This window comes from Acinonyx jubatus, chromosome C1, assembly GCF_027475565.1.
Source record: "Acinonyx jubatus isolate Ajub_Pintada_27869175 chromosome C1, VMU_Ajub_asm_v1.0, whole genome shotgun sequence".
NCBI classification, from domain to species: domain Eukaryota; kingdom Metazoa; phylum Chordata; class Mammalia; order Carnivora; family Felidae; genus Acinonyx; species Acinonyx jubatus.
This window is the reverse complement of record NC_069381.1, coordinates 8,963,250-8,981,356: the sequence shown is the minus strand read 5'-3', so window position 1 is coordinate 8,981,356 and position 18,107 is coordinate 8,963,250. Positions and strand designations below refer to the sequence as shown.

The 18,107-nt window shown below is 42.8% G+C and overlaps 1 protein-coding gene across 10 annotated transcripts in view; it reads right to left on the bottom strand.

The window, feature by feature from the left end:
- The window catches only part of VPS13D (vacuolar protein sorting 13 homolog D), a 256,101-nt gene that overhangs the window by 179,713 nt on the left and 58,281 nt on the right, over positions 1-18,107 (bottom strand). For all 10 annotated transcript variants that reach the window (XM_027060372.2, XM_027060377.2, XM_027060374.2 and 7 more), the window contains 6 exons: positions 15,655-15,837; positions 10,423-10,645; positions 6,072-6,282; positions 3,758-3,929; positions 3,490-3,602; positions 933-1,145 (listed from right to left, as the gene is read on the bottom strand). In XM_027060372.2, coding sequence (XP_026916173.2) covers positions 933-1,145; positions 3,490-3,602; positions 3,758-3,929; positions 6,072-6,282; positions 10,423-10,645; positions 15,655-15,837 — 1,115 coding nt within the window. The remainder of the gene's footprint in view (positions 1-932; positions 1,146-3,489; positions 3,603-3,757; positions 3,930-6,071; positions 6,283-10,422; positions 10,646-15,654; positions 15,838-18,107) is intronic.

Here is an 18,107-nt window from a genome sequence, read left to right as displayed (position 1 = left end):
TCCTAACTGTCAGCTCAGAGCCCAACGCGGGGCTCGAACTCACAAACCGTGAGATCATGGCCTGAGCTGAAGTCGGACGCTTAACCGACTGAGCCACCCAGGCGCCCCTACATTGGACGATTTTAGGTCAAACCTAATTTTTCAGTTTCTGGGTCTATCCCCACTTAGTCATAAAATTTTACAGTAGGTCATAAAATAACACGGCTACATCAGTAATAATACTAAGAGCTGCCAACTGTGTGCAGCGTGCCAGGATTGTCCTTAGTTCCCGCCTCTGCCCTGCGAGGTGGGTATGGTCACCCATTTCTATCTTGTAGACAGTTGCAGCTTAAAGTGGTTGAACTTGTCCAAGGACACACAGCTAGAAGGTGGTAGATCAAGGTCTTCAGTCCGGAGCTGTACAATTCCAAAACGTGTACTCATTCCACACACACCACTGCCTAGCATAATACCGGGAAGAAAAACATCATCTACTTCAAAGAGGCTAAAGTCCTTTTAAGTGGAGAAGTGAGTTAGCGAGACTCGCACAGATCAATTAATAATGCAAGTCAAAACCACCTATCTTTCTATAATGTCTATGGACCAGAAGTCTTTTACCCCCTTAACCAAGCGTCACGTCTTCTTTCCTCAATTCACTTTACCCATTAAAACAGTCTACAGCTTACAAGGAGGTTGATTTAAAGACTCTGGTTTAATTCTAAACTTTTTTTTTTTTTTTAAGGCAACAGAGACATCTTTTGGCCAATAAATGAAACTGCAAGGTTACGGGATTAGTAAATTAATCTGTGAGCTGCACTGGGGAGCCATTATCTATCTTGTCCGTGATTCCTCAGTCCTTTGATGCTCTAAAGCTGACACAAGTCTTGGCCCACTGCCCACAGAAGGGAATTTCTCGATAAAGAAAAGGCAGGGTCAGGGTCTGGATCCACTACCTGAAATGTAGTTCGATCTGAATGGATCCCTGGGCAGTGCTGCTGTTCCTGGAAGGCTGAAAAATACAGCTGAATACATTTGTCATGCCGGGACTGGCCTTCTGCCCAGCATAGCGGGTGTCAAAAGCCATCATGGAATGGGAAACCAAGTTAATGGACTTGGTTTGGTTGGAAAAGCTTTCATAGAGCAGTTTACATTTCTTGAAGTCAAATCTAAAAGGGAAAAAGCAGACAAGATGTTACACTCTTCCGGTTTACAATATTACCTAAGTTCAAGACAACAGAACAAAATCCTAAGTATACCTGAGTTCAGTGAAGGAGAGAAACTTTCACTGATTTTGTTAACAGACTCCTCAAAACAGATGTAGTGTCGTCGTGCCCTGTCTCTTACTTTCCATTTCCAGGAAGATGACCTTGTCCACAGGGACTCCTTGAGGAAGAACACCACCTAGTATACTCTGGGTGCGTTAACATTCTTGTTTCTGACCCTAAGTCTGAGAAGGCTGTATATGTGTAACAATCCCCAAAGGACGTCAAGGGTCCCCTGAAACCATCCCCTGTCAACTCCTAGGCTGCCTGTGGGATTCTCTCTCCACAGTCTGCCGAATTTTTATATAACCACTACAGCTTCCTGGAAACAATCCGAACAAATTAATACTCTTCATACAGAGAAATAATGCAACTGGTCCACCAAGAGGAAGTGCATTTGGGACCATCTTTTTTTTCTTTTCTTTTCAGTAACAGAGAAAGCTGCAATGATCCAATTCATAATTTATTCAGTACCACCATGACATTCTGTGCAGAACTACTTCATTTTGTAAAAAAGTAAGGATGTAGCCAACCATCAGAAAAGAACTGCTAGCTCACAAGACAATCTGGGACCCAAGCCTTCGTTATACCATGTTTCGTTCAACTGAGTCAGATACAGGCCAGGATGGATTCTCGAGGAAAGACAAAGGAAAAAAAAAGTGTTTCAGTAGGGAAATTTCTAGCTTTGAAGTCCTGTTTTCAAATACTGAACCACTTTTCCAGCCATATGATCTTACGCCAGATAAAAATTCCATCTGGAAAATAGAAGATCTGCCCAACCTCAAATGGTTGTCAAGAGATCAAAATGAAAAGTTTATCAAGTGTGAAAATACAACTCAGTCTTAAAGGCTCTACACCAGTAACCATAAATCCTTGGTCTGCCCAGACCGCGCAAGTGAAACACTAAGAGAATCGCTGGGCAGAACACAGCCTCCTAAGGGCAGCCCAGTGGCTCCTCAGCTTCGGGATGCTTCCAAGTGAAAAGATGGGCCCAGTATTGTCAAAGCTTTCAACTTCTCAAAAGAGGTTGAAATCCAGACTTTTTACGTGAAGTCCCCCACTTCTGAAAGCTTGGCCAGTGAGGCAGCCATCAGTGCTGCTCGCCAAAGAGCTCTGGGTCTCCCCTATTCCCCTATGGCAGACACCACTTCTGAGTCCTCTGCACTTTGTGGGACCACGTTCTAACCCATGAGCTCTGCAGAGCACTTGACTGCAGTTCAAAGCCACTCTGGGCTCTTGTTTTTCTCCTTGGCACAACAAGATGCCGGCTGCTCTGTCGGCCACGGTGACTGCAGGAGCAGAGCAGCAGGAGGGCCACAATGGACACACAGCATCAGGAGAAAAACGACTTCGCTTTTCTAAGTCACTAGTATGTCCACATGTCTGTCACGTGGTAGACATGCGGTAGTTTTTACCCCCTGTGGTAGTTTTTATTGATTATTATTGTTTAAGCTATTGATAACATACCATGGCAGCAAGATTATATTAGGAATATACCATAATACAACTTTCTCCATCGAAGCCTTACACCTTACGATTCCCTAGGCTATCTGGAATGTTCCCCTCCCTCACCCCTCCTTGCAACTCAGCTATAACTGAGATGGCTTTTCTGTCCCTCCCAGTACATATACAAATACCGCACTATGTTAAAGGTATAATCTACAAATATCATGAACGACATTACTGAGCTTTCTGGAACTGTGGTTCTACAGTTAAATACTTTTAAAGCACGGTAGATTTGGGAAATAGGGTGGATGGGAGGTACAAGCTTCCAGTTATGGAATGAAGAAGTCACGGGGATCGGAAGGAAGTACGGCACAGGGAATATAGTCACGGTATTGTAATAATGTCGTATGGGTGACAGGTGGTGGCTACACCTGTGGTGAGCACAGCATAACTTACAGAGAAGCTGAATCCCTATGCCGTAGACCTGAAACTCAGGGAACATAGTATGTCAACCATACAATATTTTGAAACACTACTGACATTAAAACGAAACAACAAAATCAGTAGATCCTCAGGAAACCAAAGGCTAGCACTGTTTCTGAAGCTCTTTCAAACTTATCAGGTTCAGTACCAGGTGTGGGCCTGTCTTTGCTAATAAAGCAACGAATTTAAACTTTTAAAAAGCACCGTGCACCACCTCTGGCCACTCGGCTCTGTGCTAAAGCGAAACAGGTGTATTGTTTGTAACGCCGTTGCTGTGATGTTAGTCACTAGTAGCAGAATGGTACCATTAAAGCCATACCTGGCTAAGGACCCAGCACTTTCTTTTCCTTTCGGATCTTTCAGCTCCAGACTTACATTCACCATATCGATGAGGAAACACATGCACGTGTACACTTCTCCACTGAGAACAGTCTGCAAGAGGAAAACGCCAGTCTGAAAAGGGGGTTAATATGTCAAGACATTCATTTGCTTCTTGCCCCATCTCTTCTTTGCAGGTGAGCTGGAGGTGGCCATCGGCTGAGGCTGCCAAAGTTAAGAGTTATGGGACGGCGCGAGGTCTCACTCACGTGAATTCTTGGGTCTTGTAAATCGTAAGGCCGCATAAATTCCTCTATGGGCTCACCGAGGTTGTTCTCCAATAAACCACGGATCAGCTTGTATTTGTACAAATCCAGGGAGCAGTGGACTGAGGAGAGGTTGCCGTGGATAGATATGTCTGGCACAGTGTGACTTATTTCTCTAAGAAAAGGAAAAAAGGTCCCTTTGGCAAACAAACCACTAACTTAACACGGACAAAGCTCACCCCCAAATATAAGAGCTAAAGTGTACCCACCTACATTATCAACCAGTTAATTTCTAACTTCCAATAATAAAAATTTCCTGTGGCTTCAAATAAAGCAAGTTAGCGCAACTGAGTATCATGCTTGGCAACAAAAAGCCCCTTTTCTCCCAAAATATGCATTTCAAAAGTCCCCAAATCTTCCATGAGTTAGCTAAGTACTCTATTAAATATGGAAAAATCGCATGAGACTCAGAAAGAGTTTAAACATTTCAGTTGGAAAAGTAATAAAGAAATGGCAAGCTCTTTTTTTTTTTTTTTTTTTTTTTTTTTTAGAAGCGGCAAGCTCTGCAATCAACTCTTCAGATTTCATGATAACTAAAGGCAGAAACCCATGTTTCACAATGAACCCAGATGGGACATCAGGATGAAATCTGGATCCATTACTTGCCTCTACTGAGATGGGCAGGAGTACAGTTGGGATGCCCGGGTCAGGGGCTGGTACAGCTCATGCCAACCCCGAATAGCTTTTTCCCTGCCCTCCCAACCTGCCCATGGTGCAGTGGGCATCATGGACCCTGCAGAGTCCACCATGTTCTGAGTACATAGAGGACCAGAATTTAAAGTAGAAGAGGAATATAAAAAATTACTTTGTCTGCAGAGGAAAACCTACATATGTTAAAGACCAGTGATGCAATCCACAAAGAAAAGCTGGAAAGGCTCCCCAGTGCGCCCCCCACCCCCCCCCACCGGATTCCTGTTTCTGTGGTGCAAGCAGCTGCTAGGATATCTTATATTGAGTTGTCACCTTCTATTGGGACTAACAGTACAACCCTCTGCACATAAACACTGATGGAAGTGGGTAAAGTTTACATAATCCGAGTAACAAAGCACATTTTTTTGGAAAGCATCACTCGAAAAGAAAACGAGGTGTTCGATTTCTAGATAAGGAAGCTCCTCGTAAGACTGCTAAGCCAGTAAAACCAAAGAGAGCCCTGCCAACCATAACTGAGCGCCAGCCAGGGAGCACTTGAATAACAAATACGAACGAAATGTAAAAATCCCAGAGAGAGCAGCTGACCTGTATCATTAATCCAGAGAGAAACAAAAAAAGTGACATTAAATGACTCACCCAAACCCGAGAACCGTGAAGGGAGCGGCCAAAGAGGGATTAAAATCACACTCGCCGCAAGTAAGGAGACTGCTTTTCAAAATGCTACACATGAGAACCTCTTCCATTACTTTACAGCCTCATCTTTGCCTGTGGTTGAAACACAAGCATTGCTGCTTTCTCCAAAATCAATGCCCCAAACGGACACGCATCACGTGCTGTGCGCAGCAGCCCCAGGCTGTGCACGTGGCCCGGGTCCCCACCAGGGGACCTGGTTCACAGACACCTGAGAGTCAGGCTCTGGAGGTCTCAGGTGGAGTGTGGGAACATTTATTTCCAAGATGCTTCCCAGACGCTCCCACGGAAGTAATGGCAACTGAAGCAATGCTCTGAACTGCAGACATGAGTATCCTATGTTTGAGGCCAATTAAAAGGTAAATTAGAGTCAGTGCTTTAGCCTTTCTGGAGTCCTTTCAAATTGCTTACTGGAGTGAAATGGGCAGAACCGCATCTCCACTGTTATTCTGATTAAATGGAGCTCCAGGGTAAGTAGCAACAACAAGTCCAGAATCTACTGTGCTTGGGACATATAATCCAGATGTCACCACTTCCAAAATACCTTCTCTGCCATCACTACCTCCCTACCTCTGCCAAAATCCACGTTACATCTGTGCCCCTTCGCCTTTGTTTCCAAGGCCTTGGGGGCAATCCTGTAACACAATTTATAACACTGAATCAAACACTAAATTAGAGTCACCTATGTGCCTTCTATCCCTGTATTAACAGAATGTAAACTCCATAACGACAGAAGGTTTTTCTTTGCATTAGCGTAGCCCTCGTGTCTAGAACATAGCAGTGACTCAATAACCATCTGTTACATAGAAGAAATAAGTAAATACCTATCTCTTCCGGACTTACCTTCACAGCGCCGACTTCCAAGTTATTAAGACTTTACCTAGGACAGACAGTTACTCAGATGTAAACCACTCACTTGTCCAAATTCCTTTCCACCTGCAATTTCAGCCTACAAGGCTCAGTGAGGAGACTCCCTCCCGTCTGCCGCACAAAATAGGAAGGGAAGATCAGATCTCCACTGCTGTCGTCTGAGGCCTTAGAATACTCTCGTGGACGTCTCTCTGCGGCAAAGATGTCCATGTCTTGCAGATCCACGACAATGCAATCCAGCAGGCAGACGTGGTCTTCTACGTGGACCCAAGGGAAGAGAGAGAATGAAGAAAATAACACCCAAAAGGACTGGCCCTGAATAAAAACTAAAAAGCTAAAGGAAGTTCACTCTGTCTTTAGATGACAGAATCTAAAATGTTCAGAACTGCCAGCTTCAAAAAACTGACGTCCGGAGGTCTTCACCTGGCACCAAGACCTCCCCATGCGACACTCCGTGTGCTAGATACTTCCTGTCTGCTCCTCCCCTTCCGCATCACGTACATATTGTGCCACATCCCTTCAGCGTCTCACTACTGTCCCGAGACACTAGCTGAGCTCAAAGGGTTTATGACTGAAATGATTTGACAGCCATCCCTCCCAAGGACATCCTACAGGGGTGGGGTCCCATGTAGAGATAGTGTCACCCAAAAGTCTTAGAAAATTGTCCAGCACCAGAATTCTTTTCTCAAACAAGTATGTAACCACTTCCGCTACCAGTGATCTAATCCACATCACCGTCATTCTCGCCTGGCCCACCAGAAACTCCCCTCCAATACACCTACACCATTCCCCTTCTGGCCTTCACAAAACCACTCTGCCCACAAAATACCTGAGTAATCCTTAAAAAAATAAACGAGACCGTAACATTCTGTTCTTTCTACGCTTTAATGACTATGTTGAATCCAAAGTTGTTTCTGCAAAACTCCCCCCTAAATCCCTATAAAACCCTGCATAAGCCCACTGCCTACTTTTCCAACCTCGTCTCAAGCCATTCTCCACCCTGCTCCTGAAGCCTCAGGCTCACTGGCCTTTGCCTCCCCCAAAACTGCTAAGCCCCTTGCTATCTGAATGGCATCACCCTCCCCTCTCGATCTCGACTGGGTCCTCTCGGTTCTTCCCTCCTGCACCATTCCATCTTTCCCATAACATCTTACCGTCAACACTTAGATGCTTGCTTAGTGCCTTTCTCATCTCCTACACGTGGTGGCAGGAACCATGTCCAACAGAACAAAATTATAACATCAGCATTCAGCCCACACTAAATATATCAGTTCTTGATTTTTTTACTATTTTGATAACTATGTGAAAGAGATAAAAGTGGAACTGATCAGGTAGAAGGGGGTAGGGAAAGGAACAGAGGGCTTCAGAGACCCCCTAGGGTCATCACGGAATCCTAAGGATACACAGAAGCAGCTCGAAAACCACGACTTTAATCCCATCTTCATCATAAAGAAATTCTAGAAACAGCAAATCAGGAGGAGAAATACTGTTCAGAGAGAGATCTTACCAACCACCTCAAAAGCATCCCGAGTCACTTCTTAGAGCCACTCAAGCTGGCCCTCCTCCTAACCACCACTGTCCTCACAGCAACACCAGGTGGTAACAAGTGCTGAGCCGCACTGTGCATGTGCCCCCTCCACGCTCTACACGCATCACGGGGAGAAAGCGGCAGACCGTATCACGTGGGTTAAGGATTCGGGCTCTGGAGTCAGACAGCCTAAATTCACAGTCCAACTCCACTATCCACACAACCGAGGCCAAGCTAAGCTACTCAATCTCTCTAAGCCTTTTGCTCCCTCACGTGTAAAATGAGGATAAAAATGAAACTCCACAGGGGTGCTATGGGGGTGAAATGCAACGATTTACGAAAGAATGTGCCGTGCGATCTGGCACACACTAAGTGTTCAATAGCCAGCACTGTGATGAGGACTGGGATAACCTCGTTTCTTTAATCACCAACGCAACCATAAACCACCTTCCTGTCGCCTCTAGGACCACAGGGGACTACAGGGAGCAGTACCTAGCACGGTCAGTCCTTGCATGTAACAAAAGACACACAACAGCCTCGTCAGCTAGCGTCCCACATTCTCTCAAAGCCCAATCACGCTGAACTGACTTTGTGGGAATCACATTCGGTTTCCCTCTCTGACTCCTTAGAGCACCACCTCACTTACCCTATCCATCACCCACCCAGAATACAAAAGGGGCACCTGGCTGTCTCAGTCAGAGCAACATATGACTCTTGATCTGGGGGTCATGAGTTCAAGCCCCATGTTGGGTGTAGAGATGGCTTCAATTAGAGAATAAAAATTAAGGGTGCCTGGGTGGCTCAGCTGGTTAAGCATCCAACTCTCCATTTCAGCTCAGGTGACAATCTCACAGTTTGTGGGATCGAGTCGCACATCAGGCTTTGCACCAACAGCGCGGAGCCTGCTTGGGATTCTCTCTCTCTGCCCCTTCCCTGTGCTTGCTCTCTCGCTCTCTCTCAAAAGAAATAAACTTAAAATACATACTTACACACATAAATAGAATTTTTAAAAACTTAAAAATAAATAAAAAAAATAAAAAACCAAAGGCCAAACTACATCAAAATAAAAAGTTCTGCACTGGAAAGGAAACAATCAACAAAACCAAAAGGCAGCCTCCTGGATGGGAGAAGATATTTGCAAATGACATATCCAATAGAGGGTTAGTATCCAAAATATATAAAGAACTTCTACAAATCAACAGCCACAAAACCCAAATAACCCAATTAAAAAATGGGCCAAGATTTCTCCAAACAAGACATGCACATGGCCAACAGACACATGAAAAGATGTTCAATACCATTCATCATCAGGGAAATGCAAATCAGAACCACGATGAGATATCGCCTCATACCTGTCAGAATGGCTAAACTAAAAAACACAAACAACAGGTGTTGGCGAGGATGTGGAGAAAGGGGAGCCCTCAAGCTTGGTAGAATACAAACTGGTGCAGCCACTGTAGAAGACAGTATGGAGGTTTCTCAAAAAGCTAAAAATAAAACTACCCCATGGTCCAGTAATCCTGCTACTGGGTATTTACCCAAAAAAACACAAAGACACTAATTCAAAGGGATACAGGCACCCCGAGTTTTATAGCAGCATTATTTACAATAGCCAAGTTATGGAAGTAGCCCAAGAATCCACCAACTGATGAATGGATAAAGAGGTGGTATATATACAATGGAATATTATTCGGCCATAAAATAAAGATTGCAATCTTGCCATTTGTGACAACATGGATGGAGGTACAGAGTACTGGCTAACCTAAGTAATGTAAGTCAGCCAGAGAAAGACAAATACCATAGATTTCACTCCTATGTGGAATTTAAGAAACAAACAAGCAAAGGAAAAAAGAAAAAGAAAAAGGAAGAGAGAGAGGGAGAGACAAGATAAGAAACAGACTCAACTATAGAGAACAAACCGATGGTTACCAGAGGGGAGGTGGTGGGGAGATGAGTGAAAGAGGTGATGAGGATTAAGGAGGGCACTTGTGATGAGCACAGGGCCACGTACGGAAGTGCTGACTCACTGTACCATACACCTGAAAGTAATAGAACCCTGTTAACTATACTGGAATTAAAATGGGGGAAAAAAAATTAAATTAAATTAAATTTTTAATAAAAACCAAAAGGCCAAAACCAGGCTCTCCTCTGGAATGACTAATTCTTTTGTTTTTTTAATGTTTTTTTATTTTTGAGACAGAGACAGAGCGTGAGCACGGGAGGGGCAGAGAGAGAGCGAGACACAGAATCCAAAGGAGGCTCCAGGCTCTGAGCTGTCAGCACAGAGCCTGACGTGGGGCTCGAACTCACAAACCGCGAGATCATGACCTGAGCCGAAGTCGGACGCTTAACCGACTGAGCCACCCAGGCGCCCCTGGAATGACTAACTTTTAAAATCTAGAGAACACCAATAACTGGATGGTTCATGTCTTTGCAAAATTGTTGCTTATAGTATCTGTTGTTACCTAATTCACACTAATATTTTTTAAGAGTTCTCTGGGGGTTTTTTAGAATTAAACAGAATAATATTTACGTAGGAAAAGGATAATGTCCAGACAGTGACTTGCAAGGATGTATCTAAGGAATCGTTCCAGCTATACTATCATCTTCTTGTGTCAACTACCCTGACCCAGAAGAAAAAGTCCTAAGAGGCCATCTAAATCCCTTTATTCACACTGTGTCTTGCTAATTGAACTGTACTGTAGAAGTCACCCCAGTGCTAAAATCTGCATCCTAAGATTCTTAAGCTTTCTAAAGCAAAAGCAAAATCAGAGTATCACTAAAGACCCGTGATCTCTGATGCACACCCCCCCCCCCCGCCAGGTACCCGCCACAGTCCCGTGAATTCCCCACCTTTCTCCTCTCTTACCAGGACTACCAGGAACCCGGCCGGTGGAGGGTGTGGCTTGCTGTCCTTGCTGCTTGGCCGAGGTACTCGGCACAGACTCATTCCTCAGGCTGCCTGCACTCACTCCAGCAGGAGGCATCATAAACAGCCCCTCGGAATGGGTTCCCTTCGGGTCCTCTGCACTCGTCGTTTTCCTCAAACTGTGTTTGGGGGTACCCGTTGGGGAAGCTGAAGGCACAGACTCCTGGGAAGAAACAAAATAAAACTAGAAGACAGGAACAGGGGTGACTATTTATCTTTACTCTCCTGGAAGTCCTATTCCAGTCACTGCGCTCTTCAAAGACTCTATGACACCTGACACTTTCCAAGCACCCCCCAGCTTCCAGAAACGAAAGGAGTAAGAGGCTCATGGCATTCCCTGCCACACGTAATTCTTTGCAGAGGTATTACTTATAATTCAATACCTGTTGAAAACTATAGCAATCTTGCAGGAATGTATTATCTTTTGGCTTAAGATGCTAACTGTTGGTGGTTTAGCCTTAGGTCAAACACAGCACAGAGAGGAGAGGAGGGGAGGAGCTCTTTATTCTAAGAAAACGTATCTAACAGCAATGTGGTTCCAATGGAATGAAGCCATGGGAGTGTCTGGACTTTCTAGAAGTCGCTCCTTCTAGGTTTACATCTCTCATCCCTTTAAGTAACTGTGCAAATGAGAACAAAATGGAAAACATAGGAGGTTGGCCATTCCTATTATGTTTCTGTTCAAGGGCATAAAAATTAAGGACAAACACAGAGTAACATAAATTCTGTAATTCTATTGAAAACACTACATACTTTTTTTTATACACTGAGTATCTTCAGTTCATTGCTAACTGGGGAAATCTTCACCAGAATGATTCAATAACTGACTTTTAAGCTTTCCCCCAAGCCACCGCGCTACCTATCTGCAGGGCTTCCGATTCATTCACCCCTTCTCACAAGCAAGCTGCAGGGAGGGCAAGAATGGGTTTGCTAGTACTGCCTTGTATGTTTATTCCTCTCAGCATTGAAAAGGGGATGATAATACTGTTCTCCTTCCCAGTTATCTTGAGTAGTAATTACAAGCAACAGTGGAAAAAAACAAACAAACAAAAAACAGTTCTTAACTTTCTGCAATTTTTTTTGGAAGGCAAATTACTAAGCAAATGCTCTTATTTAAATATTTCGACATTCAGGGGCGCCTGGGTGGCTCGGTCAGTTGAGCGTCCAACTTCGGCTCAGGTCATGATCTTGTGGTTCATGGGTTCAAGCCCCACGTTGGGCTCTGTGCTGGCAGCTCAGAGCCTGGAGCCTCCTTTGGATTCTGTGTCTCCTTCTCTCTCTGCCCCTCCCCCATTCGTACTCTGTCTCTCTCTCTCTCTCTCTCTCTCTCTCTCTCCCAAAAATAAATAAAACATTAAAAACAATTAAAAAAAATATTTTGACATTAAAAACCTTCCCCCTTGCTTAGTTTACTTAAACTCTAAGACAGTCGTTGCTCTTTCATTAGATTTATGTCTACACAGTCTATATAGTTAGTTTAAATAAATCAATGGCTTGAGGAGATTAACTGAAAGCTTCTGAAAGGCTAACTTAGAAATTATGGTTTAAGCACAAGCTGTGGTTGAGGAAAATGAAAGGAAAAGCATACATAAAAAATCCAAGCCTGCATTCATGAAGACATGGATTTGTGTAAAACAATTTCAAACGCACCGAAGTCGTGGAACTCAAAGGCAAATAACCATTCCGCGAGCTCGGATTTCAGGATTATTTCCTGTTCTTTAGCCACCAGAACACACACTAGACAAACCTCACCCGTGCAAATACACTAAAGGGAAAATGGAAACGCGACATGATTTCTGATGAAGAAAGGAATTCTGCGCTTCATCTAGGCCTCGATCAATTGAGCTTGCGGAGAGGTAAAGATCCACAGATGTATTGATCTGATCGCAAATACTTTACCCAGTGACACACTCCAAGCAGCCCTTATGGAATTCTACAGATCACTGGCATGTAACAAGATAAAGCTTCTCTAGGATTTAAGGAAATAAGATCATCAAGAAATTACTACCTAGGGGGGAAAAAAAAGAAATTTCTTTTATTGGTCCTTAAGAAGGCCTTCTCTACACAGGGGGAAAGTGATTCAGGAAAGGGACAAAAAACTGATAATCAGCCTTTCCCAAATAATGAGGTGCTTTAAAGAGTTAATTTTTGGAAGTTTTCTGCTCTGAGCATATGAATGTGAATTGACTGCTGAATCCCATAAGGTTTTTCAGAATGAACAGTAAGCAAAAGAGTAGATTAATACCTTGAAGAAAGAGCGATCCTTGTATGCACTGCCACTTAAAATCAAATCCTCAAAAACAAATACAGGACGAGTTTTTCATTAAAATGCTATCAACTTTGTGCTGTTATTTGCCTTACTTAACAAGAGAAACTCACGTGCAACAATTTCTTCAAATATTTTGGCAATTCTTTAGGAGCTAACTGCCGAGTTAGCTCACGAGCCCGTACGTAGACATAACCGATGTAGAACATCGGTCCTTTATCTTCGTAGGAAGGGTAGAGAAACAAAAATGGTATTATCGAACCTGATCACCCCTTCTGGTTCCAGCTGATCCCTTCCTAAAAAACTAAGTCCTCAAAAAAAAGACTTACCACAAACAAATACATCCTGAAGAACTTACTATCAGCTCAGAAGACCGCTCCCAAGGAGGGATTCGGCTCTCCCTCGGCAGGGATGGCAGCAGAGCTGGAGCAAGATGTTGGAACAAAGTGTCCCGAGGTGACAGTGGGGACAAACTTCACGTGCAAACAAAAGTTCTGATACGTTTGTTCATTATCTAGTCACGTTAACTATAAATACCGCACATTCACGGCAAGCGAGTGAGAAATTTTAGAAGCAGTTACCCATCTTTCTTTTTACAAACAGATCTTTTATGTTAAGACTCTGGTCAGTGAACAGCAAAATGCTTATCTCTTGACTGTGAAAACAGACTTTCTTCCTTAAGACCAAGGTTACTAGTTCTCTACTAGGCCTGCCGTGAAAGACCAACGCAGGCTAATTTCACTTTTGTGCTCTTAAAAAACGTACCCAAGTGAAAGTCTACTTCTCCCAATCAAAGCGGCCTCTGGCAGGAAGACGCATCATCCCAACAGGAGGGGCTTCCTTCCTACAGCAAGGTGAGCGAGCAAGTTCTCAATCATCAGCTCTGGCTCAAGGCTGGTCTACGAAGCTACAAGATACACCTGGTGGCACTCTGCCCTCCAATGCTGGACACTGTCGTTCTGGCGCCACCCTCTGCTCTGATCACTGAATCCGGTTTCTCTGAGCGACTGCAAGTGAGGGGACATCTGGAAGACCCGACTCTTTGTCCAAACACCTTCCCTCTGGTCTGAACACAAACTTACGGCTGCTGTGTTCTCGCTGGCGGTCTGCACCCTTCCTGCTCTACCCACTCCCTCTCACTGCCTCAAACATTTTCAGCTCAGCATGTGTAGGTCAGTAAGAGTGAGTAAATGGAGGTGACTGGGTGGTTCAGTCAGTTAAGGGTCCAACTCTCAGTTTCGGCTCAGGTCATGATCTCACGGTTTCGCGGGTTCAAGCCCGATGTCGGGCTCTGCGCTGACAGTGCAGAGTCTGCTTGGGATTCTCTCTCCCTCTCTCTCTGCCCCTCCCCAACTTGCACGGTCTCTATCAAAACAAATAAATAAACTTTAAAAAATTATTTAAAAAAAGAGTAAATGGATGAGTGAGAAGTAAAACAAATGAAAGAAAACATGGAGACAGTAACTTGAAAATAGTAACATTATTTGCATTTAGGCATCACCAACAAATAAAGTCTCTGGTTGCCTTCCAAACAGAGATGAGGTCCTTGGCGAAGTCCTGGTAAGAACTAGCACCCTAATCACACTTTTTCATTTTCTTTTCTTTCTATACCTAGAGAGGCAAACAGTAACTGCTCAAATTTATATCTTTTCTGTAATAATCATCGGATTTCTTCCGTCTAAATTATTCTAATGAATTGTGTCACACCCTTTAGAAAATTCAAAAGAGCTACGGCTCTGCAGGAAAGGGCCAAGAGGACACATCCTCCTCCAGTTTACCCTCCCCACAGAGATGTGACCTGAAGGTCTGTGAAGGTGATCACAGTTTAAAGCAATGGCATATAGAAGGCAGACACACCAAGTCTGAGGCCCACACTGTACTTCTGACTAGCTATATTATCCAAAAGAAATGACCTTAATCTTGAAAAATGGGGTTAATAAAACTAGATACCCCTTAGGTTGCTAAGGAGAAAAAAATAGACAAATACATAAAGAGCTTAGCACTGGGTGATGTGTAAGAAGTATTCAAAATGAACATTGGCTATTTATTGCTGTTACCAGCAATCATAAGAGCTTATAATGAAATCTTATGTATCTCCTCCTTCAAAGGCTCTTTCCCCATGTTATTAGCTGTTATACTAAAGATGGGCACAACTAGTTGGGAATTTCAGTAAGTGCTTTTCTGACAAGCGAAATGAATTTGTACTTAATAAGCAAATACACTGCAAAGCTGCCCTAGAAACCAGTAAGGTTTCATCAACACACACACCTAGAACAAGACCTTGTCCCTAGTTTGGGCAGCGTGAATCTCCTCAACTGCGGAAATGGGCAGGAGGGGCTCATCAGACCACCTCCAGCACTAAGTCTGGGATTTACTACATGTTCTCATTTTTGTCGTTTATTCTCAATGAGTCCAAATTGTCCCAAACGTAAAATGAAAACAACAACAATCTTTTATCCTGATTAACTCTAAACATTGTCATAAGAAATAAATAAGTGCTACCAAAGTAGTTTTAAACTGTAAAGTCATATACTGTACAAGATTTTATCATGATGATATTCTTAAACAGCTTCCAATAAATCATGGGCCAAAACCCATTCTCTGAAAAAAGGCAGGTGGTGTAAAAAGTTATTTATAAGACTAGCCTGTTAAAAAAGCATTACAGAAATGGAAAATAGGTTCTGTTGATTTGTTTGCTAAAGTAAGTTACTGCATACAATTGGTAAAGGTTAGAATTTACACTATCTCTATTAAAAGGCTAACTGAAATATCAATAAAATGTCCCGAAAAATTGTTCAAGCCACCTATACTACAAAAGTAACAGCAGTTATGAGTCATCTTATGACAACATATGAAACCTTCAAACACGAGTTGAACTGAAAAGGGAATGGATACTGATCACTCACCTTATCCTGCAAGGAAAAGGTCCCGGGAAAACCAGCAAAGAGAAACTTGTTCTTGACTTTCAGCTTCCCCAAATTTGCTACAATTAGATTATTTGATCTGGAACTTTCAGGGATAAGGAGAACAGGAGCACCCGCCTCAATATCCAGGAGAACCCGTGAACAGCGCTGGGCTTGATCTCTCACCTGAAAGAAGAAGGAAAATTGACTCAGAGGCTCAATCAATGCCCTAATTTTACAATCAAATAGCCTCCGGTTCCCAAAACCTTCATGAATTCACAATTCTAAAACAACCGAAATCGCACAGAGCATATTATACGAGCACCATGGAGTTACACTAGCAATCAGTAACAAGGGAATGGAAAACTGCTAAGTATTTGGAAATAAGACTATGCACTTTTTAATAACCCAAGGTTAAAAGAAGAAATCACAGGGAAATAGGAAAATATTTTGGCCTAACTGCCAAAATAAGGAAAGCATGTATATTAAAACTTGTGGGATGCAAATGTCCATCGACAGATGGATAAAGAAGATGTGGTATATATTCAATGGAATATTACTCGGTGATGATAAAGAACGAAATCTTGACATTTGCAACAATGTGCCTGGAGCTAGAGTGTATTATGCTAAGCAAAATAAGTCAGTCAGAGAAAGACAAATGTATGATTTCACTTGTATGTGGAATTTAAGAAACAAAACAGATGAACATAGGGGAAAGGAAGCAAAAGTAAGACAGAAACAGGGAAACAAACCATAAGAGACTCTTAAATACAGAGAACAAACTGTGGGTAGCTGGTGGGGTGTTGGGGAGGGGGATGGGCTAAATGGATGATGGGCATTAAGGAGGGCACTTGTCGGGGCGCCTGGGTGGCTTGGTCGGTTAAGCGTCTGACTTCGGCTCAGGTCATGATCTCACAGTCCGTGAGTTCAAGCCCCGCGTTGGGCTCTGTGCTGACAGCTCAGAGCCTGGAGCCTGTTTCAGATTCTGTGTCTCCCTCTCTCTCTGCTCCTCCCCTGTTCATGCTCTGTCTCTCTCTGTCTCGAAAATAAATAAACGTTAAAAAAAATAATAAATTAAAAAATAAAATAAAATGAGGGCACTTGTTGGGATGAACACTGGGTGTTATATGTAAAAAAAAAAAAAGAAAAAAGAAAACAGGTGAATAACAACAGCAAAAAAAAAATTTATGCAAAGGATTCGAGATCTACTTATTTCTTCTAATTTAAAATCTGTGATGTATTTCCCTTGATATACTTTCACTGGCCAATTAATTAATGAATTAATGTTCTGAAAATTATTTAGCAAAATAGCTCTTATTTTCATATCATTACATTTATCTTTTCAGTTATCTCTTGTAATTGTTTTAAACCAGGCAACTTCTTAGAAGGTATATTTAAAAATTTTAATTTTATATAATTTAAATTTCTTTTTTAAATAAACTTTTTATCAAAATAAAACATACATGCAAAATGGTAAAAAAAAAAAAAGTGGTAGTATGCACTTAAAACAGTAGAGAAAAATGTATTAAATGCTTATTTTATTTTTTTTCTTTAATGTTTATTTATCTTTGAGAGAGAGAGAGAGAGAGAGAGAGAGAGAGAGAGAGAGCATGGGAGGGGCAGAGAGAAAGGGGGACAGAAGATCCGAAGTGGGCTCTGTGCCGACAGTGCAACCCTGATGCTGTATCAGGATTCAAACTCATGACCTGTGAGATCATGACCTGAGCCGAAGTCAGACACTTAACAGACTGAGCCACCGAGGCACTTCTTAAATGTTTACTTTATTTACTCTTTTTTTATTAAAATTTGTTTAATGTTTATTTCTTTCGAGAGAGATGGAGAGAGTGCGCGCGCATGCGTGCAAGTGGGGGAGGGGCAGAGAGAGGGAGACACAGAATCCACAGCACAGAGCCCGATGCGGGGCTCAAACCCACGGTCTGTAAAATCATGACCTGAGCTGAAGTTAGACACTCAACCCACTGAGCCACCCAGGTGGCCCTTAAATGTTTCTTTTATATAAAAGAATAAAGATTAAAATCAGTGATCAAAACCTCTATTGTAAGAAGCTAGAAAAAGGAAAAGCAAAACGAAGCTAAGTAGAAGGAAGAAAATAATGTAAGGCAGAAATCAGTTATTTAGAAAACAGAAAAATAATTTTAAAAATCAATTAAACACTTACACAACACAACACCCAACAGCCACAGAGTATACATTCTCCCCAAGTGCACGACATACTCGGCGAGGGTGTGGCTGGGCCAGAACACGGGCCTCTCAGTAAGTTAATTATCTGAAAAGACTGATAAAAGTGAGAAACCTCTAGCTCCATTAATCAAGAAAAAAAGGTAGAAAACAAAACTCATCACTGTCAGGAAGGAGTGCGGGACATTGCTACAGAACTTACAAATACTAAAATGATAAGGGAACAGGGCGCCTGGGTGGCTCAGTCCGTTAAGCAT